The sequence below is a fragment of the Melozone crissalis genome, unplaced genomic scaffold, assembly GCF_028551555.1.
Source record: "Melozone crissalis strain CALT ecotype California unplaced genomic scaffold, PUWL_Pcris_2 ptg000018l_1, whole genome shotgun sequence".
In the NCBI taxonomy this organism is placed as follows: Eukaryota; Metazoa; Chordata; class Aves; order Passeriformes; family Passerellidae; genus Melozone; species Melozone crissalis.
In genome coordinates, this window is record NW_026535796.1 from 12698138 (window position 1) to 12725385 (window position 27248).

The 27248-nt window shown below is 40.5% G+C and overlaps 1 protein-coding gene across 4 annotated transcripts; it reads right to left on the reverse strand.

Moving 5' to 3' along the window:
• On the reverse strand, positions 1-26765 carry KMT5B (lysine methyltransferase 5B). Of its 4 annotated transcripts, none has more exons than XM_054275959.1 (10): positions 26684-26765; positions 19799-20035; positions 19009-19156; positions 10166-10331; positions 8852-8961; positions 6926-7092; positions 6257-6276; positions 5962-6098; positions 4032-4219; positions 1-2682 (listed from the first exon to the last, which is right to left on the reverse strand). In XM_054275959.1, exons 2-10 carry the CDS (start codon positions 19950-19952, stop codon positions 1217-1219), a joined length of 2556 nt encoding a protein of 851 aa, XP_054131934.1. In that variant the 5' UTR covers positions 19953-20035; positions 26684-26765; the 3' UTR covers positions 1-1216. The 4 variants fall into 4 exon arrangements, with proteins under 4 accessions (XP_054131934.1, XP_054131932.1, XP_054131933.1 ...); XM_054275957.1 differs by having other exon boundaries at positions 4023-4219; XM_054275958.1 differs by having other exon boundaries at positions 4023-4219; positions 19799-20038.
• Positions 26766-27248: the final 483 nt, after the last annotated feature.

Below are 27248 nucleotides of genomic sequence, written 5' to 3' on the forward strand. Positions count from 1 at the left end.
TTTAAAACTAGGTTTACAGTTTCCTATTTTATTGGCATGGATGTATTTCTAAACTTAAAAACCTTTCTGGCAAGTTATCTCAATTTCTTATGACAAAATTTCTCACAACACACAAATATTTACAACATATACATATTTTTTCATTCTTTTACAACTGGTTCTTAAAAGACAAACAATTCTTAGGTTACCACAGAACAAAAGCTGTGACTTAGTTGTTTTTAATTTGATAAAACTATCATAAGTTAAAGTGAATAGATTTTTCTTTAAATTCCTTGTAGCATTTTACAAGTGCAACAGAAAAATATGAAGAACCAATTTAGGATAGCTGCAGTTCATTGGATAAATGTTGCCCGTCGTAATCACATTATTTCACAGCAAATTCTTGAAAAAATAAGCACCAATCATTCTTGCAAAGAACAATTTTATCTAAAAGTATTGAAAAGTGTTAAATACAAGGTGTTTAATTTACGTAACAAGCAATAAATACACCATATCCAAACTTTATTCTGCATACTGCTACCCTTGTACATATAATGTACTAAAAAGTCAGCAAATTGTCAACACCTTTTCATATTTTTTTTCTCTTTTTTTAAAGAAATCAATTTGACTTCCAACCAACGGTTTGCTACTATAACAAAGGCCACAAACAGTACGTCTGGGACAGCATACAGTGTTAAAACTGACAAACTCCAAGGGGGGAAAACCATCTAGCAAATAAATTGGAAAGCTGTAGATCATTGCTGGTGATGTTAACATATACTAGAAAACCTTAATATGCTGCTACTATGATTTTGTAAATTGTTTAGTCAAATATTGTAAGAGCAAACTAACGCTCCTACTGATCAAAAATAATTCTGTAGCCACACTGTATTCTCATTGTCCTGCATGGAAAGATCTGATGCAATTTCGTAACTTTGCTTGAGCCTTTATTTTACAACAGAGCATTACCTCTAACTTGGAATTGCACATAAGAAGGCTATTAAAAAGTACAATAAAAATCTGCACAAATCAGACTTAAGAAGAGTCAGTATGCTGTACACTTTCTACAATATTACGTTGATAGGTGAATAAAGAAGTGCTGCCACTAAGTTTTTCAGAAAGTTCTTTAGTTGAGGAATATTCAAATGGAATTTTTGTTGGGTTTTCTATTTTTTTTTTTTATTATTTTAAAATTTTTTTTAGAAATGACATCCAGGTCAGTTTAAGACCTATAAGCTTATGCATTGAGCCTTAAAGACTGATCTTCTCTCCTCCTGGAAGAAATATCAATATCTATTGAATCCTTGCCAACAATAAGCCTTAATCTCTTCGCTGGAGGAAGAGGAATAAAGTCATCAAATTCATCATCATAGTCATCTTCCTCTTCATCGTCCTCTTCTGATGAAGATTCATCTGCTGTTTCCTCTTCATAGTGACCATAATCATCTACTTCCATTCTTGACTCCAAAAGGGAGAGAGTTTCACTACAACACACACCATTTTCATGAAGGTCCTCTGGGTATGTGCCTCTGTTTTCGTCCTCTCGTTTTAGCTGTATTTTTAATTTTGTTGAACTATTGCCTGATCCTGAGTTAAACCCATTATTTAGCTTTGCTACATATAAATTATTATCTTTTTCATGGTCTTTACTTAATTTTATGCTTATTTTTGAAGAATTCATTCCATCACACTCTTGATCATTTGCCTTGCTGCTGCTATCATGGCGCCTACGAAGAGTCAGTTTAGGGATCCCAGAGCTATTTTCAAGGATAAGTTGTGCATCATACCTTGTGATTCGTCTTTTCTTTTTACTTTTTGCAGTTCTAAAGCTGTCTTTTGCTTTAAAATTGTCAGTTGTTACAGAGCAGCCACCAGATCCAGGGATACAGTCTTTGAACCCAACAGGCGTGTCCACCACGTTATTCCTCTCTTCGAGTTCTGAATGAGAACTAATTAAATCTGGTACTTCATCCTTCATAGGCGTGTTGTGCATAGTATCAGTTTCCTCTGTTTTTGAAGATGGTTTCACAAGCTTTCCTTGTCGAGATTTCTTTTTTGATGTGCCTGCATCACTTTTCTGGCACCGACCCTCTCCTTTATGTGATGGTCCGTGAGCCACATCGTCGTCGTTTAATGCACGAGACTGCTGCCCTGCAATGTCCGATTGTGTTCCAGTCAAGTTACTCTTATAGCTATCCAATGTATTTGGTTCAAGCTTTGTGTCAGAGGTCTCCTTCAAACTCATCCTCGTTCTCATCGACCTCCTCGTGATGTACGTGCAGGGTGCAATATCACCCTGCTCATAAGCACCTTTCACAGAATTCAGTTTATGTTCTCTCGCTGCATGCCTCGTTAAGCATCCACTAGAGACTGCGACTTTGACTGGTCCCTCCAATTCTTTATCCTTTTTAATGGGCAAGTTTTTATACAAAACTACTTTAGGCTCTTTGAGAACTAAATTTCCCATTTCAAGCTTTCGAGAAGCATTCTTTTGCTCTGGCCTTTTGCACTGATTTCTCAACTTTATCTTTGAAAGTAAAGGCTTTGCAGGCTTTTTCAGTCTCTTTGGTACCCTGGAATTATTTATATGAGTTAGTTTAGATGAGGTAGAGTTTGATGATGCTGGAATTCTTGATATAGACTGTCTGGTTAATGTTCTATTTTTGCTGTTCTTTTTTACGCCAATTGAAGATTTTCTGTTAGCTGAAAAAAAAGAAAAGCAATTTTGTTATGACACTACTTGTATCCTGAATTTCCCACTCCCAAATACTGCAGTTATTTCATTTATTTGGGGAACCTCAAAATAATCCATAAGACAGGATAGACAGTATGTAGTAGGGAATGAGACTGCTTAACTTGCAACTCAACGCATGAAAGGAATTGCTAAACAGGCCACAAGTACATCAGCATTTCCAGATACACCTCCCCTTCTCTACCCACAGTATACCAAGCTGTCTTTTTACTGAAATTCTTCTTCTACCAATTAAAATAAAAAATAAAATCTCTTTGACATTATCCACAGCTTTTGCTGAGTATTATTCCAATAAAATCTGATGGTCAGCATGATCTAATATTATCTCCAGGATTTTTTTCATGGAGAAGGAGGAAAAAAACCCCAAATACTTTTATCTAATGTAATGGTTTCAATTTCAGGTGAAACTACTGCATACTCTGGCAAGCAAAGAAGTTCTGTCTGCTCAACAGAGGTGCAACTCTAAATACTGGTAATTAGAGATCTTAAAAAGATTTAGGGACATTTTTTAGGGTTTTTTTCCATTGGTTGGTTGGGTTTTGTGTTTTGTTTCTGTGTTTCATTTTTTTAATGTCACAGCAGCAAACTGGAGACAGACGGAACTGCAGTATTTTACATAGCTCCAAACCTGTTTACCAGTTAAATCAAAGTTTAAATTGTTTGTATTTTGCCCATACTGAGGTTGGTGGAGGTGGGGAAACCAAATAAATCATACTCCCTACTCCATGGAGAGAAGTTTTGCAGGAAGATTACAAACAAAAATCCTTTCCAATTTCTTCTGAAATTACTAACTGTGCACTTTCACTGCACAAGAGGTGCCTGAACTATCAATTCTGGATATGGAAAGGGAAGAGCTCCTCAATTTAAAAGATGTCTAAAGGAAACAACTATTTGTTTAGCAATATCTACTAAGAGTATTTATTTAAAAATTCATTTCCTAAGAATTCAAACGATGTAAGTTTTCTCTCCTAAACCATACTACTGCCTGTGGTAGTTTACTGTATTTTGAAATACAGAAATTATTGGCAGGACTTTAACTGACATGTTTATAAATATTTCCCTTTGATATTAAAAAAAAGAAAACAAAAGAACATACCACCTATTGTTTTCTTCAAACACTTGTGGAAAACTGTGAATTTACTGTTTAAATTGCCTTCAGATTCTTGAACAAATTAGTTTTAGTGACCAGTATTTGAGAAGCACCTCAACACTGAGAGGAATTCCATCACTGTGGAAGTTTTCCATGTGTTTGTGAAGCCTTTAGAGACTCCAAGCTCTTCCCCCTACTTACTTGCATTACCTTTTTCCTGAGTGGTATCTGCATCAGTGTTAGAGCTGACAGACTGGCTGTCTGAATTCTTGCTGCTGTCACCCAACTTCTTAAGTCTGTTCAATCGTTTGTCTGTTTCCCTCAGTCCATATTTACTGTTAATCACAGGAGTAGGTGCTGGCAATCCCACTCTTGATTTAAAAGCACCAGTTCCACGTCTACAAATAAAAAGAAGACACAAGGTATTAATAAATCTTCATGTAAACTTAGAGCTTTGTTTCATATACAGTAGTTTGGATCCCAAGTGTGTCTGGATCAATGATACCAATAGCCACAGAACTGGTTAGCATTTTGTGGGCTGTTTTGTCTTCTACCTGTCATCTTGGGTGCCTAAATGCCTCAGCTGGCCAGCAAGAACAGCAGGATTGATCACCTAGGAAGAGTACATGGACATATGCAGAGAGATGCAAATCTTCCTGGTGATGACTTGTGGAGGCTTGAAAGAAACTGTACTGTGCCAAATCTCCTACTGCTCCAAGCATACCCACAGATCCTTAGAATACACCATTTTAACATTGCAAATTAACACTCTTTACAGCACAGTTAAAATGAAGACACTTAAATATTTATTTTTTTGTGGTATACAAGGTGACTCTTGCCTCATCAATCTTGAAACAAGCAAAAAATGAGTCCTTACTAATGCCCCTCAAAATAAAATCTTATATATTTGACTGCCTCTGCTACAGCTTTGTAACTGAAAAGCAGATTGCTGAAGTTAGAATTACCCAAACATTAGCTTTAAAAAATAACATTTTCATGTACTTAAAATACAAAAACAAGTTAATGAAAATGTTCAGACACGTAAAACTAGTTTGTCCTGAAAAAGAAAGTATGCTGATATTACACTGAAATCAATGATCAAAAGCACTTGAGAAAAACCCCACATCACTCCATGTCTCAAGGGAAGAACAACTCTGGTGCCTATTTATTCAACACTTTACAATCTCCAGGACTGAAGTATTTTTCCACTAGCAGCTCTTGACTGCACCCTTCACTTGGAATGACATAACATCACATGAGCTTGGAGGCCCATGCCAGAGCGCTTTCTCTTTAATTTCAAGATTTGTTGGTGACCAAAGTAGCCATGAAAAATGAAAGTAGGATTATTAAACTATTTGTATGCAGGTGCACTAGGCTATTTCTCAATATGAGCAATATTTTGTCCTTTATAGGGTTTTTCTTCCTACAGTTGGATCAAACAGAACAGTGAGTTCTGTGCAGGTCCCCTTGGAACTGAGTGAAGCTCTCTCAGACGATGCTGATCCTCCCTACTCACAGTGAGCAGAAGTTACAACATGGCAAAAACCAACTATGGAATTCTTTCGACTGATGTGAAGAAACCAGGTTGGGACGGCACGTGTGAAAAACAAATATTGAATGATGAACAAAGGGAAGCAAATACTGTCCAAACCAGTAGACATTTACAAATACACAACCCCCAAGTTCTAACAACACTGGGTGAAGAACTACTTTGCCCATTCTCAGCAGAAGAGAACTTCAGATCCACAAATAAAACATGAATGGAATTTGCTTTATCAAGCGCAAAGAAGAGCAAAAGTTAGGGATCAGTTCACAGTGGTCTTGCAGAAGCTGTAACTGCTTTTCCTTCCAATTCTACTTTACTCAGTACAAGTATTTTTAAGAATCTACACCCCTGTTTTGTTCTGCCTCAGTTTGAGCTAATCTCCAGAACAGAGAATCAACAGATTAAGAGAACACAAGAGTTCTCAGGGATCATCACCATTCTGTAACAACACAGAGAAATCATTATAGCAAACAGGTAGGAAGCAATTATTTTGTGTCCAAAAATCTGAGTATTCATAAAAAGGACTTTCACTTTCACCAAATAGATCATGAACATGCCCAATTCTATTTGAAAGGCATTTACATCCATGCATACCTTTCACAGGTGTAACATTCGCAGTATTCATTGTTTTCTCCAAAAAACCCATCTCCGTAGTAACAAGAGATTTCTTCTCCAGGTTCAATATCTCTTAGAGCTTTCACACATGCTGTATCTCTGCCTGTTGATACGAACTGGAGAAGCAGATGACAGGAAGGGGAAAAAAAGGCTAATCATTAAGGCTGCACAGTATCTGAGTAAGAAATAAAACTAAAACAGTTGGGGAAGAAAAGTTGGAAGGACAAAGAAATAAAAAGTAGGGTACTTTATTTATTTATAATTTCTTGCTTACCTTACAGTTAGGTCTGCAATCTGAAAAAGGTCCAAAAGATAAAGTCAATTAACTGTGGATAAGACCTGAAACATGAATAGTTGTAGATATCTAAAGTAAGGATTCACTTTGACTTCAAAGTCTGCAGAATCTCAACTAAATACTGGGAGTTAAGTTAGTACTGCACAAAGCCATACATCAAAAGATTCCTGCTTTTGTATAGCTGCATTTCTGAGCTCTTCCCTATGCCATCACAAATGTCTAGTTTCCCTCCTCTTTAGGGTAAACAGTTTCATCTTAATTCCTACCTAATCTTCCTTTGGTACACAAATGCAACACAATCAGCTAAGTTTCTGCAAAACGTTAAAAAGCCATAAGGAGTTCACCTAATAAAGATGTTACTGCCAACTGAGTTCACAAAGAATTCAAGGTAACCCACAATATGCTCCACTAATTTAGCTGCTAGTTCCAATGTCTCTTTCAAGGAAGACAGCATTGCTTTCTAGAGCCTTCCCTGAGTTTCACAACCGATCAGCTCTGGCTGGGAAAATCCCAGTATGATTTTGTCCTACATTAATATAGTATGCCAGATTCGGACATTTCTCTCCAAGTTCTTGTGCTGTTTGGCTCATATACAACACTTCTGAATTTCTTATGCTCTTCAACAAGCTTCCTATACTTACTACTCACCATGATTGATAAATGCAGCAGGACCAAGCCATAGTTGTGCACAGTTTTTTCGTGTGGAATACATGACACTGAAGTCATTTTCCCCATGTCTCAGCAGCATGTTTTCTTCCATTTCTGATAGTTCAGCAATACAGCCCACAAGTAATTCTATTTTATCATTTCGTTTCCTTTAATGTAAAAAGAGTAGCAGAAATAAGACTACATGTGCCAAAATTACAAAACAATTTCATGGAAAGAAAAGTTGTTATAGAATCAATTACATCAAATCTGACGTCAGAAACAATTACGACCATTGTTTCTACAATTTCCTGAGGCTGCTTGCAAGAGTTGATTACTTCAGCTTCTGCAATTGTTAAAACCAAAAGCAAGATCTTTTCATTTGTGTACACTCCCTCCCCATCACCACTTGAGAAATTTTGACTTCCTCCAGCTGCTCTTGCTTGTGTTTCCTAAACTTCTTCCTGTGACCAGGAAAACCCAGCATAATGAAAATGCTTAAAGCTCCATGGCTTATTAAATGAGGCCCAGGAGTGACTCTAACAAAGGCAGAAATGCAAGCAAGATGTTCTCCTCACTCATGAGTAGTTCTTCAGCGTGAAGTTGGCCCTTGAAATAGAGTGAGGAGGGGGAATGACACCTACAAAAATCAAAAAAACCACGAAGCCTTTGTGTGCAGACAGCCATGTGCCATCATGACTAGAGCAGTGCAGAGGCACTGAATGCTCAGTCTAGTGGGAGCACAGTTTCCATTTTCTTGCGTGGGCATTGTTTCCACTGCTCAGAGTGGCCATTCCACATTACTCTGACAGAGATGACCATGGAGATACTAAATGTATATGAAGGACACAAACTAAAAGCAAAGCTTTTTAAGTGCAAATTTATCCTTTGACAGAGAGTGCTGAGAACTCTAATCTCTAGTTTTCATTCTTGACAGGTTTCCAGATATCAGCAGGGTTAAGATGCTGCCCTCCTGTCTTGCTCACTTCTCAGGCTACTCTAAATTTTGAGCTTGAAAAGTTAATCTATTTTCAACACACCTACATGCAAAGCTTCTACCACAAAGAATCAGCCAAGGGATGAACTCAAACAACAAAAAAACCCCCAAACAAACATACAAACAAACCCAAAAAACCCCAAAACCCAATCAGTATTTTTTGGGTTGTATCATGATCGTGGAACTCTCAGCTCTGGTCATGAAGAGCTGGAGTCCTCAGTGTATTTAAAGGTTCTACAACACGTGGAGGTTGTGCTGGCACCAGCAGGGTGTCCAGCCACTCAATCCCAGTGTGAACACAACCTCAATTCCTCACCTCAGGTGTGCTGCTATGAACGGGTACTGCCGCAAAGCAAAGCTCATACAATTGGTGTCTACATTTGAAGTGATTTTAAAATCTGAATTAAGCCAGAATCTGCTGGTGCTGCCACACACATGCTTATAATGAAACTCAGATGTGCCAAAGTGAGATGGGGCACACTAAGATTCCAGCCTTGTGCTTCCAGGAGAGATCTATCTTGCACAATCAAAATATGCAAACAACACTCGTTTAAAAATGGCAAAAAACTCATTTCCCACACAATTATTTGCTGTGTCACAAATCTGCCATAATGTCATGTTTCTCAGGGAAGTCTAACAACTCCTGAAAAGAGAAAAATAATTACCTGATTGAAAACAAGATTTAAAAAAAAAGTATAATGAACACTATATGCACAAACCCAAACATACAAAGGACTACCTTCCAGAGGCATAGATCCTGTATTAAGTACTTAGCAAAAACAGAGAGAAAATTCACTTTTCAAGTAACAATACAAAACTATCTATTTCACTGGTTGCAGTTTTAATTTTAAATCACACTTGAAAATATATTTTTATGTATTCTTTCAAATAATTGACAGAAACAGAATACAACAGTAAACTGTATCTCTTACCATTCTTTTGTTGCAACGATTTTGGCTCCATTTTGCTCAGAAGAATACCGATTACAAGGCAGTATCTCAAACCCACTGTCAGTTGCAAACATTCGTAAATAAATAAACACCTGCAATGAAAAACCCAGTACTTGTCTGTTACCCGTAAAATGAAAGCAGTGAGGAACTTCTTATATAAATAATGAAAGTGAACTGTACAAAAACACACACAAAATGGATACTGGAGCAGGATGCTGTCTGCCGAAATGCATTTCTAGGTTTTCTAATGTTTCTATACATTTAAGCCATACATATTATGTTGGTCTTATTTCTTCACAGTGACTTGCAGTAATCCTCACACAGGTATTGAGATTATCCAAAAAGTTTGAGAAAATTAAAGATACCTGGACCAAAATTGGTCCAACTAATGAAAATCAATAATTTTTTCTTAAAATCACTGAATAGCTGCATTCAAGAAAACTGTTCATACATTTAAGAACGACTGAGACCTAATAATCTCTAGAAATCCATTTTATTGTTTGAAGTTCTGAAAAATGATATTACTTTCACAACAAACCTAGATGCTGAATTCAGGGACTGTTGAATTTTTTTTTTAAGTTGAGGTGTGACTGGGTTACTCTAAAAACCACTCTAACAAAGCAGAACTTTTGCTGCCAAATCTTTCTTGCATTACTAGATTTGGTGCATTTTAAAGTAAGCAACATTCTTTTTGGTTGTACCTTGAAACAACGGATTCATTCTTAAAGAAGCAGCTTTTTTTGTTAAGTAAACAGTACTATGATTTTTTTTTTCCTTTCAACTTTGAGAATCAAAAACTGTTATGCTACATACAAAATGGATTTGGGGTGTGGGAAGAAGAGGAACAACCCTTATGGGTATAGCCCCTACACCTGTAACAAATGGGGTATTTTGAGGTAACAGGGCTACTTTCTTTTCCTTTATCTTCCTTTGTCACCCAATTTGATCATCACCCAGTTGTAAGTAAAAAAACCCTAAAACAAACCCCAAAACCCCCCCAAGAAACAAAAACCTCAAATAAACCACAATACAAACAAATGATGAAGGGGGGAAAAAACCCCTTCCTGTCTATACTCTATTAATAAGAAGCAATGCAAGTTAACAAAGGAAAAAAAAAGAAGGGCATATCTAGTTAGGCTTTAAAAATCAAAAGAAGTTTCTCTTAAAAAACAGTAAAACAACATATAACAGAGCACTTGATTGCTTTACTATTACTAATAGTATACTTAAGAAAATTTTACTTTTTCTTTGCCTTTCAACCATCTGAAAAAGCACATTAATTACAAATACACCTACATGTTCCTTGAATAACCTTTCCTGCATTTTGTTCTTGTTAAGAAAATAGTGCCGGGCCCAGTCACCTGACGTCAAGGACTTGAAGGCTTTTTCTAAGTGCTCATCTTTCTTAAAACGTTCAATCACCTCTTTGAGTTCTTCTTGCCTTCCTTTAATAGGTCGAAATCTGAAATAAAAAAATAAAACTATTCCAGTCCACCATCAGTCATTCTCAATTCTTTCTCAGTTACAGCACACAGTTCTTTTGCTACCCATATAAATATTTAACTCCCTGCATAAAGACACTGACCAACCACTGCCAAACCCAAAGCCTTTTTATACTGATGAATTCACTACATGGGTTTATGTGGATTGCAAACTTAACATGTGCATTCATACAAAATATAGCTCTTAATGGCAACACAAGAAGTGTCTACAAATACTAACACATGGCAGATGCTACATCTGTGGAAGATTAAGGTTCCAAAAGTTAGTGCAATCATAAATTTTTTCCCCCCAAACAGGAAATCTTGGGCATGTAAATATGAAAACAAAACACCTGTACGTTAGCAGAGAATTCTGCCTTCTTCCCAAAGCTTGAGATTTAAGAAAAACTACCCTTCATATCTTCAGTGGGAAAAAGTAACAGAAAAAAACCTGCATGACTGCCAGAAGTGGAAGCTCCATTTTTGAGCTGCAAAACCACCAAGAGAAAGCAGCACTTAGATATTTTGCCAAATCCCTATAAATTGCCTTTGACTGAGCACATACCCTTATATGCTCTGCTTTAGGGCAGAGGTGGGGTGTGGGTATTCTTAAATACATGCCACACCCCAGGGGACTCTTCACAAAGATAGAAATTTACTAGTATCATGAGAAACAGTTTTCTGCAGCTCTTTTTACAACTGGAATGTTCTGCTTACAGAGCATATGACAGAAATGCTAAACAAACTAAGAATTTTGAGCAAACATGTAAGAGTAAGTCCTGTTACTTTTTGCTGGAAGTGCATAACTATGCTGATTTTATTTCCTCTTACTTACCAAATGAAATCTGTATTTCATTACAAATATAAACAAGGGGGAAAAGAATTCTTGAAGTTGATGGAAGGAAACCTCAATCAACTTACTCACTGATATCCTGTTTTTAAATTGCCAGATGAACTGGCTTACTGTCACCTTATAACACTGAATGTTACAAGTAACTTATTTTAATATGACTATAGAAGATTTGCCTCTTCCATGCAACTTGTATAAACAAAAAAGTGTTACCTCCTGATTTTGTTTCACTAAAATACTAAGGGTCTAATCAGAACTAAGTAACAACCATGAGGATTCAGTTTCCTTCCTTAGAAGGAAGACTGTATTTATGCACCTGATACAATGAAGACAGATCTCCTAAACCCAGAATCACTTTCAGCAGGTTTTCAGCATTCCATGCTACTGCTTTTATAAATCTCTCAAATCTCCATCTGAAACACTTCCTTGTGACATAATAACTAAGCACCCTTTTAGACCTTTTTGAATCCAGCAAAATTTATCAGCATAAACCCGTGGGCTTTCAGAGGACATGGTGAGTAAGGAGTTCCGAGCAGACATCAGGTTCAGCTCTCTTGTGGCTGGGATATGACATTGAACAAGGCAGCAGGAATCAGTTAAGAAACAGATGTCTGCTTACAACTGTAGGACATACCACGTCACAAAGTTTCAAATCAAGTTCTTTAATAAAGAATATACTTGTATTGTCATCCCAAAAAGCTAACTACCTAACAAGCTGATGAGACCTTATCATGCAAGAAAACTCCCCTAAAACTAGAGATGACACAATCATTATTTTTGTTCTGCAGCACACCAAAGTCTTCCCCAACTTGCCAGTCACACATACAAGTATCTCTGCTCTCCCAAAACCAGAAAGACTTTGCCCAGATTTGATAGTCATAACTCACAGAGCTTCCTCAGGCATGAATAGAATTTAAAATCACGTAGTCTGAACTGAACTGACTAGCTTCAGAACAGGACCCGCACTCACTTTCAATTTCAACCAGAAACAACTTTCCCAGCAAGGAGCCAACTGCACTTACACCAGGAGAAGAAGAGAGCTCACCAATCTGCACAAACATGTAACAGTAAAATGTTGCTTACATCTCTATCTGCAAACATTACACAAGAGAAAAACCTACAGGATTTCCAGTTAGAATTGGTCTTCAGCTTTGTCTGTTCTTGCTGGGCTACATGAATAACTGCCCTCTCTGTGACACTGTATTTCACATGTTGAAATACACAATTTTTTAGCCAAGTGACCTGCAGGAGCAAAGATGGGTGGAAAAGCCATCACATTCAAAATTGCATTAGCACCTGAGACAGCAATGTATGTGCTGATAGACATCATCATACTTATTCATCACCGAGAATTCTGCTCTAGGCTAGCTAAGGAAGCAGGATCCCAACTGAACCACCAGTGTGGGAAAGAAATACAGATAAAAAAAGGAAAGCAGATGCTAAGCTTAACAGTGTCTCAAGACCTAAAGAATCAACACCCTCTATTTTCTAGCAATTCAAAGCAAATCTTACAGCCCCAAGGGCTCATATTTTAGGTGTTTCGCAACACATTATTCTCAGAGGTTGACTCATGTCTACCTGCCCAGCTACCTCAGGCAGCTTGGGACCTGGCCCCAGCCCCTGAAGGTCACTGGCACACCTCCAGGGGTCACATTCAGCAGGTGTCCCTATGGATCCTTGTCTCATGCACCATACTGCTGATAGAATTAATTTAAGCCATTAGCAGAAAGTTTTGTAATGCCATTCCTGCGAGGTAAAATAGTGTATGCCCAAGACCTTCAAAGTCAAAAGGATGGCTGGAAACAAGAAAGGGATGAAGAGATGGCAGAACCCCCAAGACATGACATGGTCAGATGAATGCTGGACGGCATGGCAGGCATTTCAAACAGGAACTGGGTTTTTCAAAGAACATGACTCTCTGCACCCAGGGGCTCAAAGATTAATACCAAGGGCTCTCTGCAGCACCTCTGCCAAAAAGTTGTTCTTTCACAGTGACAAGACAGAGATAACGAGAAAAGATAAACAGGAATCCAAACAAGCAAGAAGTATCCACAAGTTCATGGAAAGATGCTGGAAACCAAAATGATGTTTAACATTTCACTCCAAGGGTTCCCAAACATATGAAACAGAATGACACTGCACACCGTGAGCCTGAGCTGGAGGGCTCTTCACAGTTCAACAGCACATGTAAGTTGCACTGAGAGCACATGAAGTTTGTAAGCAAATTCAGAATACTACAGTCCTCATGAAAGCTTTAGTCTTTCACAGGTGTATCTCCATATATACTTTAAAAGGTACCTTCTCATTTGAGATGCTGAAGAAGCCAAGAAACCCTAGAAGTTCAATCCTCCCTAAGAATTTGGGTCTGCTGATAGATACTTCATTTCTCCCAGGAGTATAATTAATTAGTTTATTTATTAGCTTTTTGTAGCCAAAATGCCAATTGATTTTGAGAAGCAACTTTGTATACTACCATTTGGCGTTGCAGGGCTTCCACATTTACTCATGACTTTAAAAAAAGACCCCAAAAACTTATACATCTGCTGGAAGAATCTATACACTGTTTCTGAACTCCACCATGAAAAGAGCCTAAGAAGGCCCCACAGCTAAATGTATACATATAAAATGAGCCAAAGAAACCGACTTTTAAGTATCAGTAAAACAAGCGACTAGTTCAAAGAAGAGAGATAGAAAGAGCACAAGGAAACCAACAGAACAAACCAGCCAACCCAGTCTCTGGAAAAAAAAAAAGGCAATTAAAATCAGAATTGTTTATCCAGACTCTTGGTTTCTTCCTCTGAACAGTACCCTTATTAAATTCCATCATGGAAACTGAACAAGACACATTGCTGTTTGAATCTGCTCACTGACACAGACTCATTGAGCCACCCTACGAGCAGCTTCACAGGTCAGGTCTCACAGGACATGAAGCCTGTGCAAGACAGTCAGGTGTTAGAAGTGAGCAAAGAATGAAAACCTCAGCTATGACACAGTCTTTAAAGAAATAGTATCAGCCCTTCTTCCTGACAACCTGCAGAACAGAAACTTCTCACACTTCTCTAGAAAATACTTTTTTTTTCTTAGTCAACAAGATCTGATAAAGCTGTGGCCACTGCAGTTTCAAAATCAGATAGAAGATGATCTCGTCCCAATTAAGGGCAAACTGACATGGTCTCAACAAGGAAGACGTAGGAAAATGGCTTGGGGAAGCAAAGCTCCTTCTCTCTCAAGTTTCTCTTACCTCAGGAGTACTTAAAGACTCTTGGAACTCCAAGGTATAAAGCCAAAGGTCAGTGAGATGCTTGCCTATAAAGGAAGTTAAAGGAGAGTTTCTGGTAAGTTCAGAAGCACAGCACCTCGCTCAGTCTCAGTCACTGAGAGCAGTGAGTTTGCACAAAAAGGATAAATTGATCCTGCAAGAGATCCAGTATGGAACTCCAAACAGCATATCAGTGCATGATAAAGAGTTTTACTTCCAAACCCTCTTTCTTAACTTCTGACTAGGGAACATCAAGAAGAGTGAACTTATCAAAACCATATCAACCCATTAGCCTTTGAACAACAGGCACCTTGTCTGGATGGTATTTCTATTTAAGCAACTCTGAAAAACAGCAAGCTTATGTCCACCTAGTACCAGAGATTGATCACAAAAGCTGAAACTGCAAGCCTGTTAAGTATTCAAGACAGCAGAACAAGAATTGAAAATCATCTATTTAAAATAAGCATAAACTTACTTAATATAGATTTTGGCTTCCTCCCTGCCCAAGCCTGTAGTGTGAGCATTTTTTCCTCAAAGCTGGTTATACAAGTTCTGATCAACTTGTTCAGCATTTATTGCCAGTGTTTTCATACAGAAAAAAACTAATGTTCTTTAAAGGCCAAATTTCAAAACAGCACTTTTAATGAAAAAAGTAATCCACATTACTAAATTTCTTGAACTGACACTAAATACACATTAGTGTGGTCAAAACTCCAATATAGCTGAGAACAGAAATAAAATTCTCACCATTTAGCAAAGAAGTACTTTTAAAAAATAAATATGAGGAAGACAAGAAACCCCCCAAACCAACAACCTAGCACTGTCCTCTAATCCTGTTCTGCCACTCCACATGGTAAATTTAATTTAGCAGTTAACATGACCACTGGATGCAAGCCATTCCATGTTTTGAAGATGTAACATTTTTTGTTGAAGCTAAAAGTAAAAAACTGTAAAAGTAAGGTGGTGGGTGTTGGTTTGAGAGGCAGGGCATGGTTGTTTAGTGTGTTTCTTTGGTTGTGATTTTTTTTAAAATTCAAAACATTCGGGAACAGCAAAACAGTTGGTTCCAATGCAATCACTGTGTGATTTATATACAATGAAGGAAGACAATCAGAAGCAAGGTAAAGGACTTTACTGAATTAAGCTATAAGTGAAAACAATCTAGAAATTACGGAAAAATCAGATTTTATGCAAAAGTCAAAAACAATTTTGTAAAGTACACAGACACGGAGGTCTGAAGAATGTAAAAGCTTCACTTTGAACCAGGTTACCACTACATAAGAGTTGTGTACCTCGAATCCACTATCTCCACAGCACTACAACATTGAAGCTGAACTGTATGGCCACATAACCTTATTTAGCAGAACCCACATCACTTTTTCAGCCTCCAGACCTTACTCAAGATGAACACTGAACTCTTCAATTATTATACTGAAATGAGCCGAAGAACGCAGGGGAGATTCAGCACAGGCTCATAAATGCAATCAAACTGCTTTGTGCTTTTTGTCTCTACTGCCTGCTGGTGACTCTAAGGGATGAAAAGTGATGTACCCTGTCACCTAAGTCAGTGACTGCTCTTGAGGCAGTGTTGAGAGAAGCAGCTCCCTGTACATCATCCCCAAGCACTTAATGTTTCCAATGGAAAACATGGAAATTCTGAAGGCTTGGTCCTTTAGTCCCATGTAATCAGACAAAACCACCCACATCACACACCTGCTTGTAACTTCACTACGAGCAGCAAACAGAGCACAACGTATCTGACTTCCTAAACCACTTGCAGATCTGGAGACACACTGGAAGTGCTCTCAGTGTCCCCTAGCATGATGCTGGTGCTTTAAGGAACCAGGAAACAACACTGACTGGTAACAGGAGCACATGACTAGGAGTCTGGCTTCAGGTTTGAACAGTAACACCTTGGTATGTGAGATAGGATAAAGAGCAGATTAGCCACTAAGGCATGTGACTTCAAGATTCAGTGCTCAGCCTCGGGAAAAGCACCCAAAACTAAGAAATGGTAAGACAGGCAAGAACTCACTTGGCATTTTACAAGTGTCAGTTTTAATCTTTAGTGTTTGTAAACTTTCAACCCAGGAAGTGTAGCTTGCAAAATGAGTTTTGTTTTTTACCAGAACAAACAAACAAAGGCTGAGATAACAGGATTTGAAAACAAAACCTTTTAGAGCAGTGATACTTGACAAGAACATACTTTCTAAGACATGGGGTTTCTTTTATTAACTGCTAAGCTGCTATTCTGTTGAGATAAGAGCTACAAAATTGATAAAAGAATGACAACTGAGACTGTAAAAAGGGTTGGAAACTCTGAAAACATCCTGCTTTCTCTGGGAAAAAGCGCTTACAGAGAAGACACTCATGCATATAAAAGTACAGACCTGGCTTCCAAGGTAAGGGGAAGAACTTCAGTAAGTGATCATCAACCTGCAATGGGCTGCAAAAATACAAACCTCTTACATGTTTCCAACACAGCACAGCAGAACAGTGGCACAGACACTTTCACAGGGCATCTTCAAACAAATCAGAACAAGGGAACAGGAAATCTTTGCTTGCCACCATAACTGGCTGTTGTATTTTAAGCATACCTCCACACACAAACTATGTAACTAATATGACTCCATGGCACTGAAGCAGAAGATGCCCAAACATAAGCTGCAAATCTTCAATTCTACTTCATCATAATATTTGGGTACTAGCACATAGCATTTTGGAAGCAGTAGATTTTTCACACCTGCTTCCCCCTCACCTTCCCTCAAAGCCATTAAAACAACAGTAAGGAGCTCTAGAAAGACTACAGTTGACTAGATGCGAAAAGATAATCTAAGCATCACAGCCACAGTAACAAGCATGTGTCATCACTGCACCAAAAAGATAAACAAGAACTATGCTGATGCCTGGACTGCAATTACAACATCAGAAACTTTCTCAATAGGACAGTATGCTAGAGGCAGAAGGCGTGCATCTGGTAGGAGTTGTAAGCCTCACCTAAGTACTTCCCATAGTGCTCCAAGATTATTAACTCCTGTCCCTGAAGACTGCCTGCAACTGTTTTACAAGTCTGAGAAAGGAAGAAATACATGATGGCCTTTGTGTAGCTTTTTGGTTCAAAATAGTAATTAAATAAGTATTTTAGTAGACAACCTATCAACATAAAACAACATTCATGAAAGTAGCTTTTCCAACTACTAAACAATGACTACATCATTTCCACAGCAAAAAGCCTAAGAACTAACAACCTGTGCAAAACCTGCAGACTATCATTCATGCAACAGAAAAAAAAAATCCTTTCAGCATATATTGTTAGCTTGATTAACTGATGAAAATACAAAGACACTTGAAGCAGAACTGTAAGAATATCTACCTGGACTGTGCTACTGTAACCAACAGCAGGGAGGGAAGAGGAAAAACTCCAATATTCTTCTTAAAGGTGGATGTTGCACTCTCCAGCAAAAAGGAAAGATCTCTTTGGGGCAAGTCTTTACAGTTATTAGGACCACACTGCTTCAATTTCATGTGCAGCTAATGCTTTCAGGCTATACCAACAACTACTTATGTTATGTGACAACAGCAATGAATCCAGCAGTCATTTTTGAATCAATCAGTTCATTGCATACATGCAATTTGCTTAACTGATACTGTATGCATGTGACTGTGCTGCACAGGTGAACTGTCCTTTAAAAATAGTCACAGCAACAGTTTGAAGGGCTGAGAGTCTGTTTCCCATGATGTGCTGCCAGGAAACTCCAGCTCTTATTATTGCTCTGTGTATTATTGCAATACAATTCCTGTCCTTAGAAACTTACAGTTTCTCCATTGAGCTATCAATACAGATCTGGCATGCAGACAAGCTTAAGAGAGATCTATAGAACAGTTATCATCAGTGATACATCTGTAACAGAGGGAGAAGCACAAACAGCTAAACCCTGAGACCACACAGAATGCACAATCAAAGCATTCACACGGATGTGTAACAGTGCAAAACTAGGGGCAACTCTGGTAAGCAAGTTTCCAGTTGGCACACTCATTGATCTCATCCATACAGACACATCTGAGGAGCCATCCCTTCAGCAGAGGTCTGCCAGAACTTCAGATCGAGTAGCACCAACGCTGAACTGCTCAGGAGCTACATCTTTCTTCCGTTGTTTAAGAGTAAGGAAGGAAAAATAAAGCATCCAGCACATGGAATAAACAGAAAAGTTACCAACCACTGGCTTCTGCCTTTGAATACTTTCAAATGACTACTGGTTTCAAACTTGCAATTAGTTTACTGTTTATGCTAGAAAACGGTGCCTATTACCAACCTGTTCTACAGCACAAATACACAAGACCAATGGAAAGCCCTGTGATGGAGCACTGTGACAAGCTGCATTTGTAGTGCTGAGTTCCAGACCCACATGCAACACCATTTTAAAGGCAGAAGCTACTCACAAATTTGCATTCTTTCACTTTCTTAAAACATGCACAAAATTCCACGGTTTTGCTGATTTACATCAATTAAGAAGATGAATTCTTTTCTAGAAAAATAAAGACAAGTTACCTAGTATTCATTTTGTGTGTCTGAAAACCTAAATAGGGATCAAGAACCAAACTAGTTGCTAGGTCATCATTTTCACAGAGTTCCTTGGCAGACATTCCAGAGGAAGGCACATAACGACTTTGTCCCTCAAATCCTGAAGCACCGCTACCTGCAAATAAGAGAGCACAAATTAGATATCACTTAAGGGATGTTACAGAGCCCAGCTACATTTGGGGACAGACAGACACACAGGCAAAAAATACAGAACAGTTGAGGAAGACAACGAAGTACTTGGAGAAGCAGAATAAAGGACTGTAAAGGACATCTGAATAAAGGACTAATTTGCATTTAATCCTCCATCCCAGACCAATAGCAAAATAAGAATCCATATTCCTTAAAACCTTTTTTAAGGTTTTAAAGAGAATTGCTGCAGAATGGCTAATGATGTGACTTGATTAAAAAATGGGGTTTACTTCTACAAGTGTATTCACTGAAAGCTGGGCAAGGACTTCAAAAGATGTTATCCACTTCAAATCATACTAGTTGTCACTTAGTGCCAATCATGCATTTTATAATTACAACAGTTCAAAATTAATTTACACCCAGTTATTCTTACTTGACTTTTAAAGTGATCTGAAGAAATCTATATTCCTGAAGGGAGTTAACATATCCAGAAAACACATAATAACTAATATTTTTATGTTAGCTCCATGCTGACTGCAGATCTCCCTCATGAATTAGGTAAGACAGAAGCCTGGCTGGCAAACTAGGAAGTGAATCACAGCACTAAGCAGCAGAAACATGTACATACATCTGCTTGATCTTCTCTCAACTCCATTTTTGCCCGTCTTTGGATTCTCCCTTCCTGCATGCTGCAATTTGGTCTGTGCGTGGTCATTAGACGACTTGCTTCCACTTCTCCGGCCATTCACTACCATGTTCTTGGATTCTCCCAGCCACTTCATACCCACAGACAATCTGACTCAGTTGCATTTAGTCACTTTTCAAAAGGCTTGGAGAAGTGGATGAATAAATTCAGTTCCAATTCCTACTGGAAGTAAAACAAACACAATTAGAACTTACTGGGAAAATGTTTTCAAGACACAGAGTTAAAAAAAATAGTAATAATACCCCAACAATAATAATAGTAGTAGTAAAAGAAAACTGAAACACACACTCCCCCTCCAAAGAGAAGGTGGGGAAAGGTGGGAGGAAAGATGGCAATCTGCATTTGCATCAGGAAGAAAGAAAAGCCATTCATTAGCATCAGTGCACAGAACTGTGAACAGATGAAGGACCGTCCTACAGCTTACAATGGCACCTGGCAGCAAGGACAGAATCCTGGGGCTGATCAATTGCCGATGGCAGCTCATTTTTGAGAGCTGGACTATCCCCACAAATATACCTGTACACGTACACGTGGGTTAACATGCCCACAGCTATGTGACTCAACATGCCCACAGCTATGTGACTCCAGACCCAGAGGATTTTCAAATACACATGCAATAAAGAGTCTATCTCCTAATACATAAAACTCATAACCTACTGGGAACTCCATAGCAAAGACCATTTCACATGCATCCTCCAAGAACTAAAGATGAGCACAGTTTAGAAGAACAAAGGAAAAAAACCAACCAGAAAATGGACATTTTTGGAATGGGGTTAGGGGAAAGATGTTACATCTTTATTCAAAATCAGAGCTCAAGAAACCCTCAATGATGACCTAGAGAACCCAGGCTACTATTCTTACTATTCCATTTTATAAAACAAACCGGTCACAACACACCCGGTTCAACGTGCCAATACTAAGTGGGGTCACAAGCAGTTGCAATTTTACAGTACATAAATGTCTAGCAAAGCACATGCTAGTTTTTGCCTGTAGTCTCAATGTCTTTTACATAAATAATTATAAGAAAGCTAATAATGTTTTTGTACACAGTTGTGTCTCACTGGGTATAACTTGCAGGAAAAGATCCGATTTACAAAATTATTTTACAATTGCACTTACACATTAGTAATTGATTCTCTTGATTTTAATTCACCTTTCTCCCTACTGCTTCCTCACAAAGAAATAAATTGTGCCTTTTCACTTTACTGCAATTATATAAAAAAAACAATGCTCTGCTCACAGCTGGTAACAGGCCATTGCAACACACATTTCAATCTGATGGAAGAAATGGAACAACAAACTAAGATGTTAGAAATACTGTCTTTTGTAGAAATTCTGCTTTTTATCAGCTAAGAGCAGTAAATGACTAGATTTCTGTTAGCCACTTATGTGATCCAGCTACCTAAAAAATGTTTATGGCCAGATGATTTGTAATTAAGTTATTTACAAAGATGCAGAAGATTGAGGCAATTAAGGAAACACAGTAAAGACTCTGTTGTATATTAACAGACACATTGGCTCAAGCATCTTACCAGAACATATCACCCAGAAATGGACAGGTTTTAGAACCTTTTACAAATTGATAAAGAAGGGCAGTAAAGACTATCAACAAAGTGTAACAGAATCACACTGAGCAAAAACTGGCTCAGTTACTGCATCAATATCAAGAAAAAGAATTGAAATCGTTTCAGTGGACAAAGAATTTTCTTGCTTCCAGTAATAGAAGGGATTTTCTTTAACCTCAAGATTAATTCTATTCATTCAACTATAGGTAGACCTAGCTCTTTTACAAAGTACCACCAAAACACCCTTGGATAGGCTTTTTTTTATTTCACAGAGCTTGCTGATAACATACACATGTAAGTTTATCATAACATACATCTGAAAAAAAACCCCAACCCAACAAAACTTCAAAAACAACCAAACAACCCCCTTAAACTTCCTTGTTAAGCATCCCACCTGTCAGAACAGCAACTCTGTGAAGCTCTGCCACTGACTGACTCTGATGTCAACTCTCAAACTTCTCTTTTCTTACATCTCAAACTATTAATTTTACAGGTCTATATGCTCTAATTAACCCCCATTCTGCCATGTTTTTGTAACACTGGTAATGAAAAGCGTTAGAACAGAAACTACACTAAAGACCTGCACGAAATTCAGTCTCGGTGTCTTTGTACACCAGGACTGAACTCCACACTGTGAGGACAGGGGAATGAAACTCCCATGAAGTCAGTGTGGGTGAATGCTGTATTGCATCCAGCAGTGTGGGGGAAATGCTTACTGTGGCACTTTCTGTCAGTGCCCAGGTGCAGCAGCCACAGTGGGCTGAAGGAAAGGCGTTCTCTGCATGGAGAGAGTTCTCTGCACCACTCACAAGGGCCCTTTGGGCAGGGTGAGTACTGCCTGTGCTCACTCGCTTCTGCCTAACCAGGAACAGCAAAGACAAGGAAGGGACCACTGCAAAGGTAAGCAGCAACGTGGCCACAGAATGATACTCAAACTGTACTAAACATTAGGAAAAACACTTTGTTCTGCTACAAAAGAGATTGATATAGACAGCAACATAAGTCCTCCTCAAACAAAATCAGGCCATTTAGTGATGCATAGCAAAATTCTGGTTAAAAAAATCATTATTAATTTGGGCTCATCAGCCTAATGAGCAAGAAAACCTCTGTCTCAATCTACTGCTGCCTCTGTTTTCTAATATCATTCAAACGACAAACTTGAAGACTGCAAGTGTGCTTCTTCAGCCACTATTGAATAGGACAAGAGGCAGTGGGCAGAAACAGATGCACAGAAGTTCCACCTGAATACAAGCAGGAACACCTTTACTGTGCAGGTGAACAAGCACTGGGACAGGATGCCCAGAGAGGGTGTGGAGTCTCCCTCACTGGAGGTATCCAGGATCCATTTGGACACAGCTCTGTGCCACGTGCTCTGGGATGGCCCAGCCTGAGCAGGGAGTTGGGCCAGAGGACCCACTGAGGTCCCTTCCAGCCTGACCCATTCTGTGACTCTGTGATTCCTTCTCCCAGTACCCAAAACCACCTTTCCAGACATGATACCAAAAGCCAGAAACAACAGCAAGGATTCCTTTCCCCATGAATATCTCAGCTGCTAATGCCAACAGAAAACCTGAAAGGAAGGAAGAGATGCACCACTAACCACCACCGTGTGGTACTTGTATCTTCTGACGTGGTTTGTTCTCACTGCTTTCTACATCAGATTCATATTGACAAGTCCATTAGGAACTGAGGGAGAAAAGTTCCTATTTTTATATGAGTACTATCCTCCCATTCAAGAAAACACTCAAATATACTTACACCACCACATACTTCAAAACTGTTGCTACAGAGCTCTGCCATCAAAATCTAACACCACACCTGGACCACTTAGGACTTCAGGTTTACTATGACCGTGAAGTTTACCAGCACAATTAGAGCTTCCAAGGGACCTTTGGCATTTCAATATAAATGATCACAATGCTGCTTTAACCCTTTATTAATAACACCACTACTCCTTAAATCGCACTGCCTTTAGCAATTGTATTATGCTAGTTTGACAGGCACATTTCCTCAAATGCCAAAATATAGCTCAATTGCATTTGGTACCTCTCACTGAGGTATCTGGCATTTCATTGCAACAGTACTCTTAAAAATGAAAACTGAAGCACAAACACAATTAGTACAGACAGACAACAGACCTTCTTTAAAATACAGCTTATGGATTTTTTAAAAAATTATTTTTAAGAACTCAAACACCTACAGTTTGGCTTGCTTGTCTTTTTTTTTTTTAATTAACAACAGCTGCAAAAGAGTTTTCCTCAACAAGACAGTGACCTAAAGCAAATATAAGAAACACACACACAAAAAACAAAACCAAAAAACCAAAAGCAAAACCAAACAACCCAGCCTCAGCTCTTCTGGACAAATCAGAGGTATCAAGAGAAAACACAAAGGTTTCAATATTGGTAACCCTACAAAAAGTAAACAGACCTTGGAATTTGGGAAGCAGAGCAAAACTGTGCAACTAGTTTTCCTATGGGATCACCAGAATAAAAACGACTGATCAAAATCAAAGCTGAAGGAAAACTTGCACAGCTTTAAGGAGCTATTCAGAACAGTCTCAAGTGTTGTTGAAGAGACTTGAGAGTACTGAATCTGAAGGTTCAGTAAACCAGATCCCCAGAAAATGTTTTTGAGTGGCTCTCTTCAGCTCATTAGTGCTGAGAATAAGCTCAGTGCAGAACTGGACATGTATTAATAATGGCACAGGGAGTCTGTAAAACTGTGTCAAACCTGACTCAGGTCAGTCCAGGCTGTTGCAGAAATGCAGCCCCACGATGCAGGTTTGGGAGAGCACACCTGGATCCAAAACTGACCCAAACCCAGGCTCCAGTCTCCCACCAATAGCTTGGCCTGTACATTCATTCCCCTTTTTTTCTTGTGCAGCCACACGATTTTTGTGTGTCAGTTTGGATACTAATCCAAGCACAGCACAGGCACAGCAGCAATCCAGTACCAGCACAAAATGAGTGACAAAGAGCAAATGACACTTGAGCAGCTCCTGCCCCTCCTCCTCTGCCCTGCCATGTCCTCCACGGGGTGCTCTCTCAGGGTGGGGCTGAGCACAGCACCCCAAAGCCTGTGTGATTCCCTCAAGTCACTGCAACAGCTCCAGCGTTCAGCACTCACAGAGACAATATAAAAGCTCAGCTGCTTCCAGGAGAGGGAGAACCTCCTTCCTCCCACTTGCCAATTCACACAAACACTTCCGCCAATGCCAGCGCTCCGTGCACTTCTCCATGACCCAAATGAGCTGTGTGTGTGTGCAGCTGTGTGACTTACACAGGTTCAGGCTCAGTTTGGGGCAGCCCCACCATGGCTGGGTCAAACAGTTCAATGCAGGCTCCAAACCAGCATAACTCCAAAAGGAGCACTGCTGCTCCCCCAGCTGCTTGTGCCCTCTTCCATGCCATCCCCCCTCTGTGCCAGTGAAACAAATGCAGAGCCAAGTGACCTGAATGATTCAGTCACTGAATCGGGGGAGTCACCAGACAAATCTGAACCTGGCAGGCTTGAACCAAGGGTGGATGTCATGGGGCAGGGGGAGCACACAAGGTCAGGGAAGTGGTCAGGAGTACTTCAGCTGAGACTTCTTTGCATCCTCAAACCACAGCTCTGCTTTGGCACGAGAGTATCACACCTGACACTTACTATGCTGACTTGGGCAACAGTCTGTTGCCTGAAAGCATGTGCCGTTTGCAGGGAAGAGCATGCTGGGAAATGTAGTCCTGGAATAGGACAGTGCTAACAGAGCAAAAAAAGCATTCAAGAGCCTAATGAGTCCTGTTACTGAGTATACAAGGATACATCATCCCACTCATTCATTTAAATGCAATACATTAAGCAAGTGCTTTAAATAAGTCTGAATTTCCAGTTTGTGAGCTCCAGTGGGTATAAAGCAGAGATGTCTGTGTCTATCTGGTCCTAATAAGAAAACGGCCTGATAAAGAAACAATAACATCCAACTTTTCAACCAAGTAAGTCTTGATTTCCTCCCATATTGTTACTTGCAAGGAAGAAAGCAAAGAACTGAACAGCTCAGTATTAATGAAAATTGAAGCAGCTGCATCCGTAGTTATAGTGGTCAGATTATGGAAACAAGGCATGGCTCTATGAGAACTTATCCTACAATTTTCACCTCATTGATAAAAACCTGCCAGTGTGTATTTATAGTTACACTATTAAACACTGATCACATTGCCGTCTCATATCACACAATCAATTAGGTTGGGAAAGACCTCTGAGATCATCGAGTCCAATCTGTGAGTGAACACCACCCTTTCAACTAGACCATGGCACTAATTGCCACGTCCAGTCTTTCCTTAAACACCTCCAGGGACGGTGACTCCGCCACCTCGCTGAGCAGCCCATTCCAATGTCTAATCACCCCTTCTGTGAAGAAATTCTTCTTGATGTCCAAGCTAAACCTCCCCCGGCACAACTTAAGACTGTCGTCTTGTCCTGAGACATGTTTCTCAGCACTGAATTTAACGCACCAGAAAACTCCACAAAGTTCTACACTTCAGGTTCTCGCACTGCCTGGACACACCCTGACAAAACACCACGCACTCTCCCTCTCACTCACCGGTTTTCGCGATTCCGAGAATAACGTCTTAAAGGTAACTTCCCTTTAAAGTTTCAGATACAGATATTGGGCAAATACGTGCCTTTTACTCCTTCCCTAATGGCACGTATCATCCGATAAAAACCACAAAAAACAACCCCAATCAAAAAACATACCATAAAACCCCCAAGGCAACTAGTCCGGCCGTTCCATCAAACCGCGGCATCGAGAGGGTCACTAAAGCCATCAACCCAGAGGCAGAGCTACTGGAACGGGCAGACCCTCCCGGCCCGGAGCGCAGGGCCGGCCCGGCGGAAAGGGGATCGGGACCGGCTCCGGCCCGGGCGGCGCCGCCCCCGCGCCCGCTGCTGCCCCCTGGCGTTCTCCGCGCGCCGGCGCCGCCGCGCGCCCCGGCCCCGCGCGGCCCCCACCGCCCCCGGCCCCGGGGCCCGGCCCCGCCCGCGGCCGCCCCTCCGCCCGCGGGTCCCCGCAGCGCCCGCCGCTGTCAGCGCCCCGACGGCCGCCCCCGCCCGGCCCGCGGCGGCCCCGCACGCTGCCGGACCCCGGGCGCGGTTCCTCACGGCTCCCCCGCGCTCAGGGGCGCAGCCCTCTCACGGCCCCGGCGCCTCCCCTGCCCCACAGAGCACACATAGACCCTCCCCAGACACCCAAACTCACCGCCCCGCGCTGGGGTCCCCCGCCGCCGGCGCTGCCCCCGCTGCCACCGGGGGAAAATGAATCATCAAAGGCAAGGGTGCGGGAGGGGGGGGGAGGGGGAAGGGAGGAAGCTGAAGGGGGGAAAGTGAAGACCGACCCAGGGAGGGGCGGAGTGGGGAGAAAAACTAAGGGAGCGGGGAGAAAAAAAAAAGCGGCGATAGTGATAAAAAATAATTCCAAGTGGGGGGAGGAAAAAAAATGGCGGATTAAAATCCAAGATGGCGGCGCCGAGGGGCGAGCGGCGCAGGGGGGAGGCGGCGGGGAGAGCCGCCTGAAGATCCCTCCGCCGCGCCCCGCGAGAAAGAGTCCCCCGGGCTCCCCGGCAGAGACCCCGCGGGGTGGCGGCGCGGACCGGCCGCCGCTTCCTCGTCCTTCTCCTCTTTCCCTGCGGGGAGCCCTCGTTCCGCCGCCCTGCCGAGCCAGGCGAGCGCCGCGCTGGCCGCCGCGCCCCGAAGTTTCTTCTTGTTCCTCCCGGCGGAGCCCGCGACCTCCTCGCCCCGTCCGGGGAGACGCCGAGTGCCCCTGC

Bases quoted from the DNA above. Each gene is read 5' to 3' on its own strand.
- KMT5B (XM_054275957.1), bottom strand. From the start codon at position 19,952: ATGAAGTGGCTGGGAGAATCCAAGAACATGGTAGTGAATGGCCGGAGA. The intron at 4,220-5,961 runs GTATGCATGGAT...TTTTATTTGTAG, and splicing joins GAATGTTACACCTGTGAAAG to ACGTGGAACTGGTGCTTTTA. The intron at 2,683-4,022 runs GTAAGTAGGGGG...CTTTTTTTTCAG, and splicing joins TCAGGAAAAAGGTAATGCAA to CTAACAGAAAATCTTCAATT.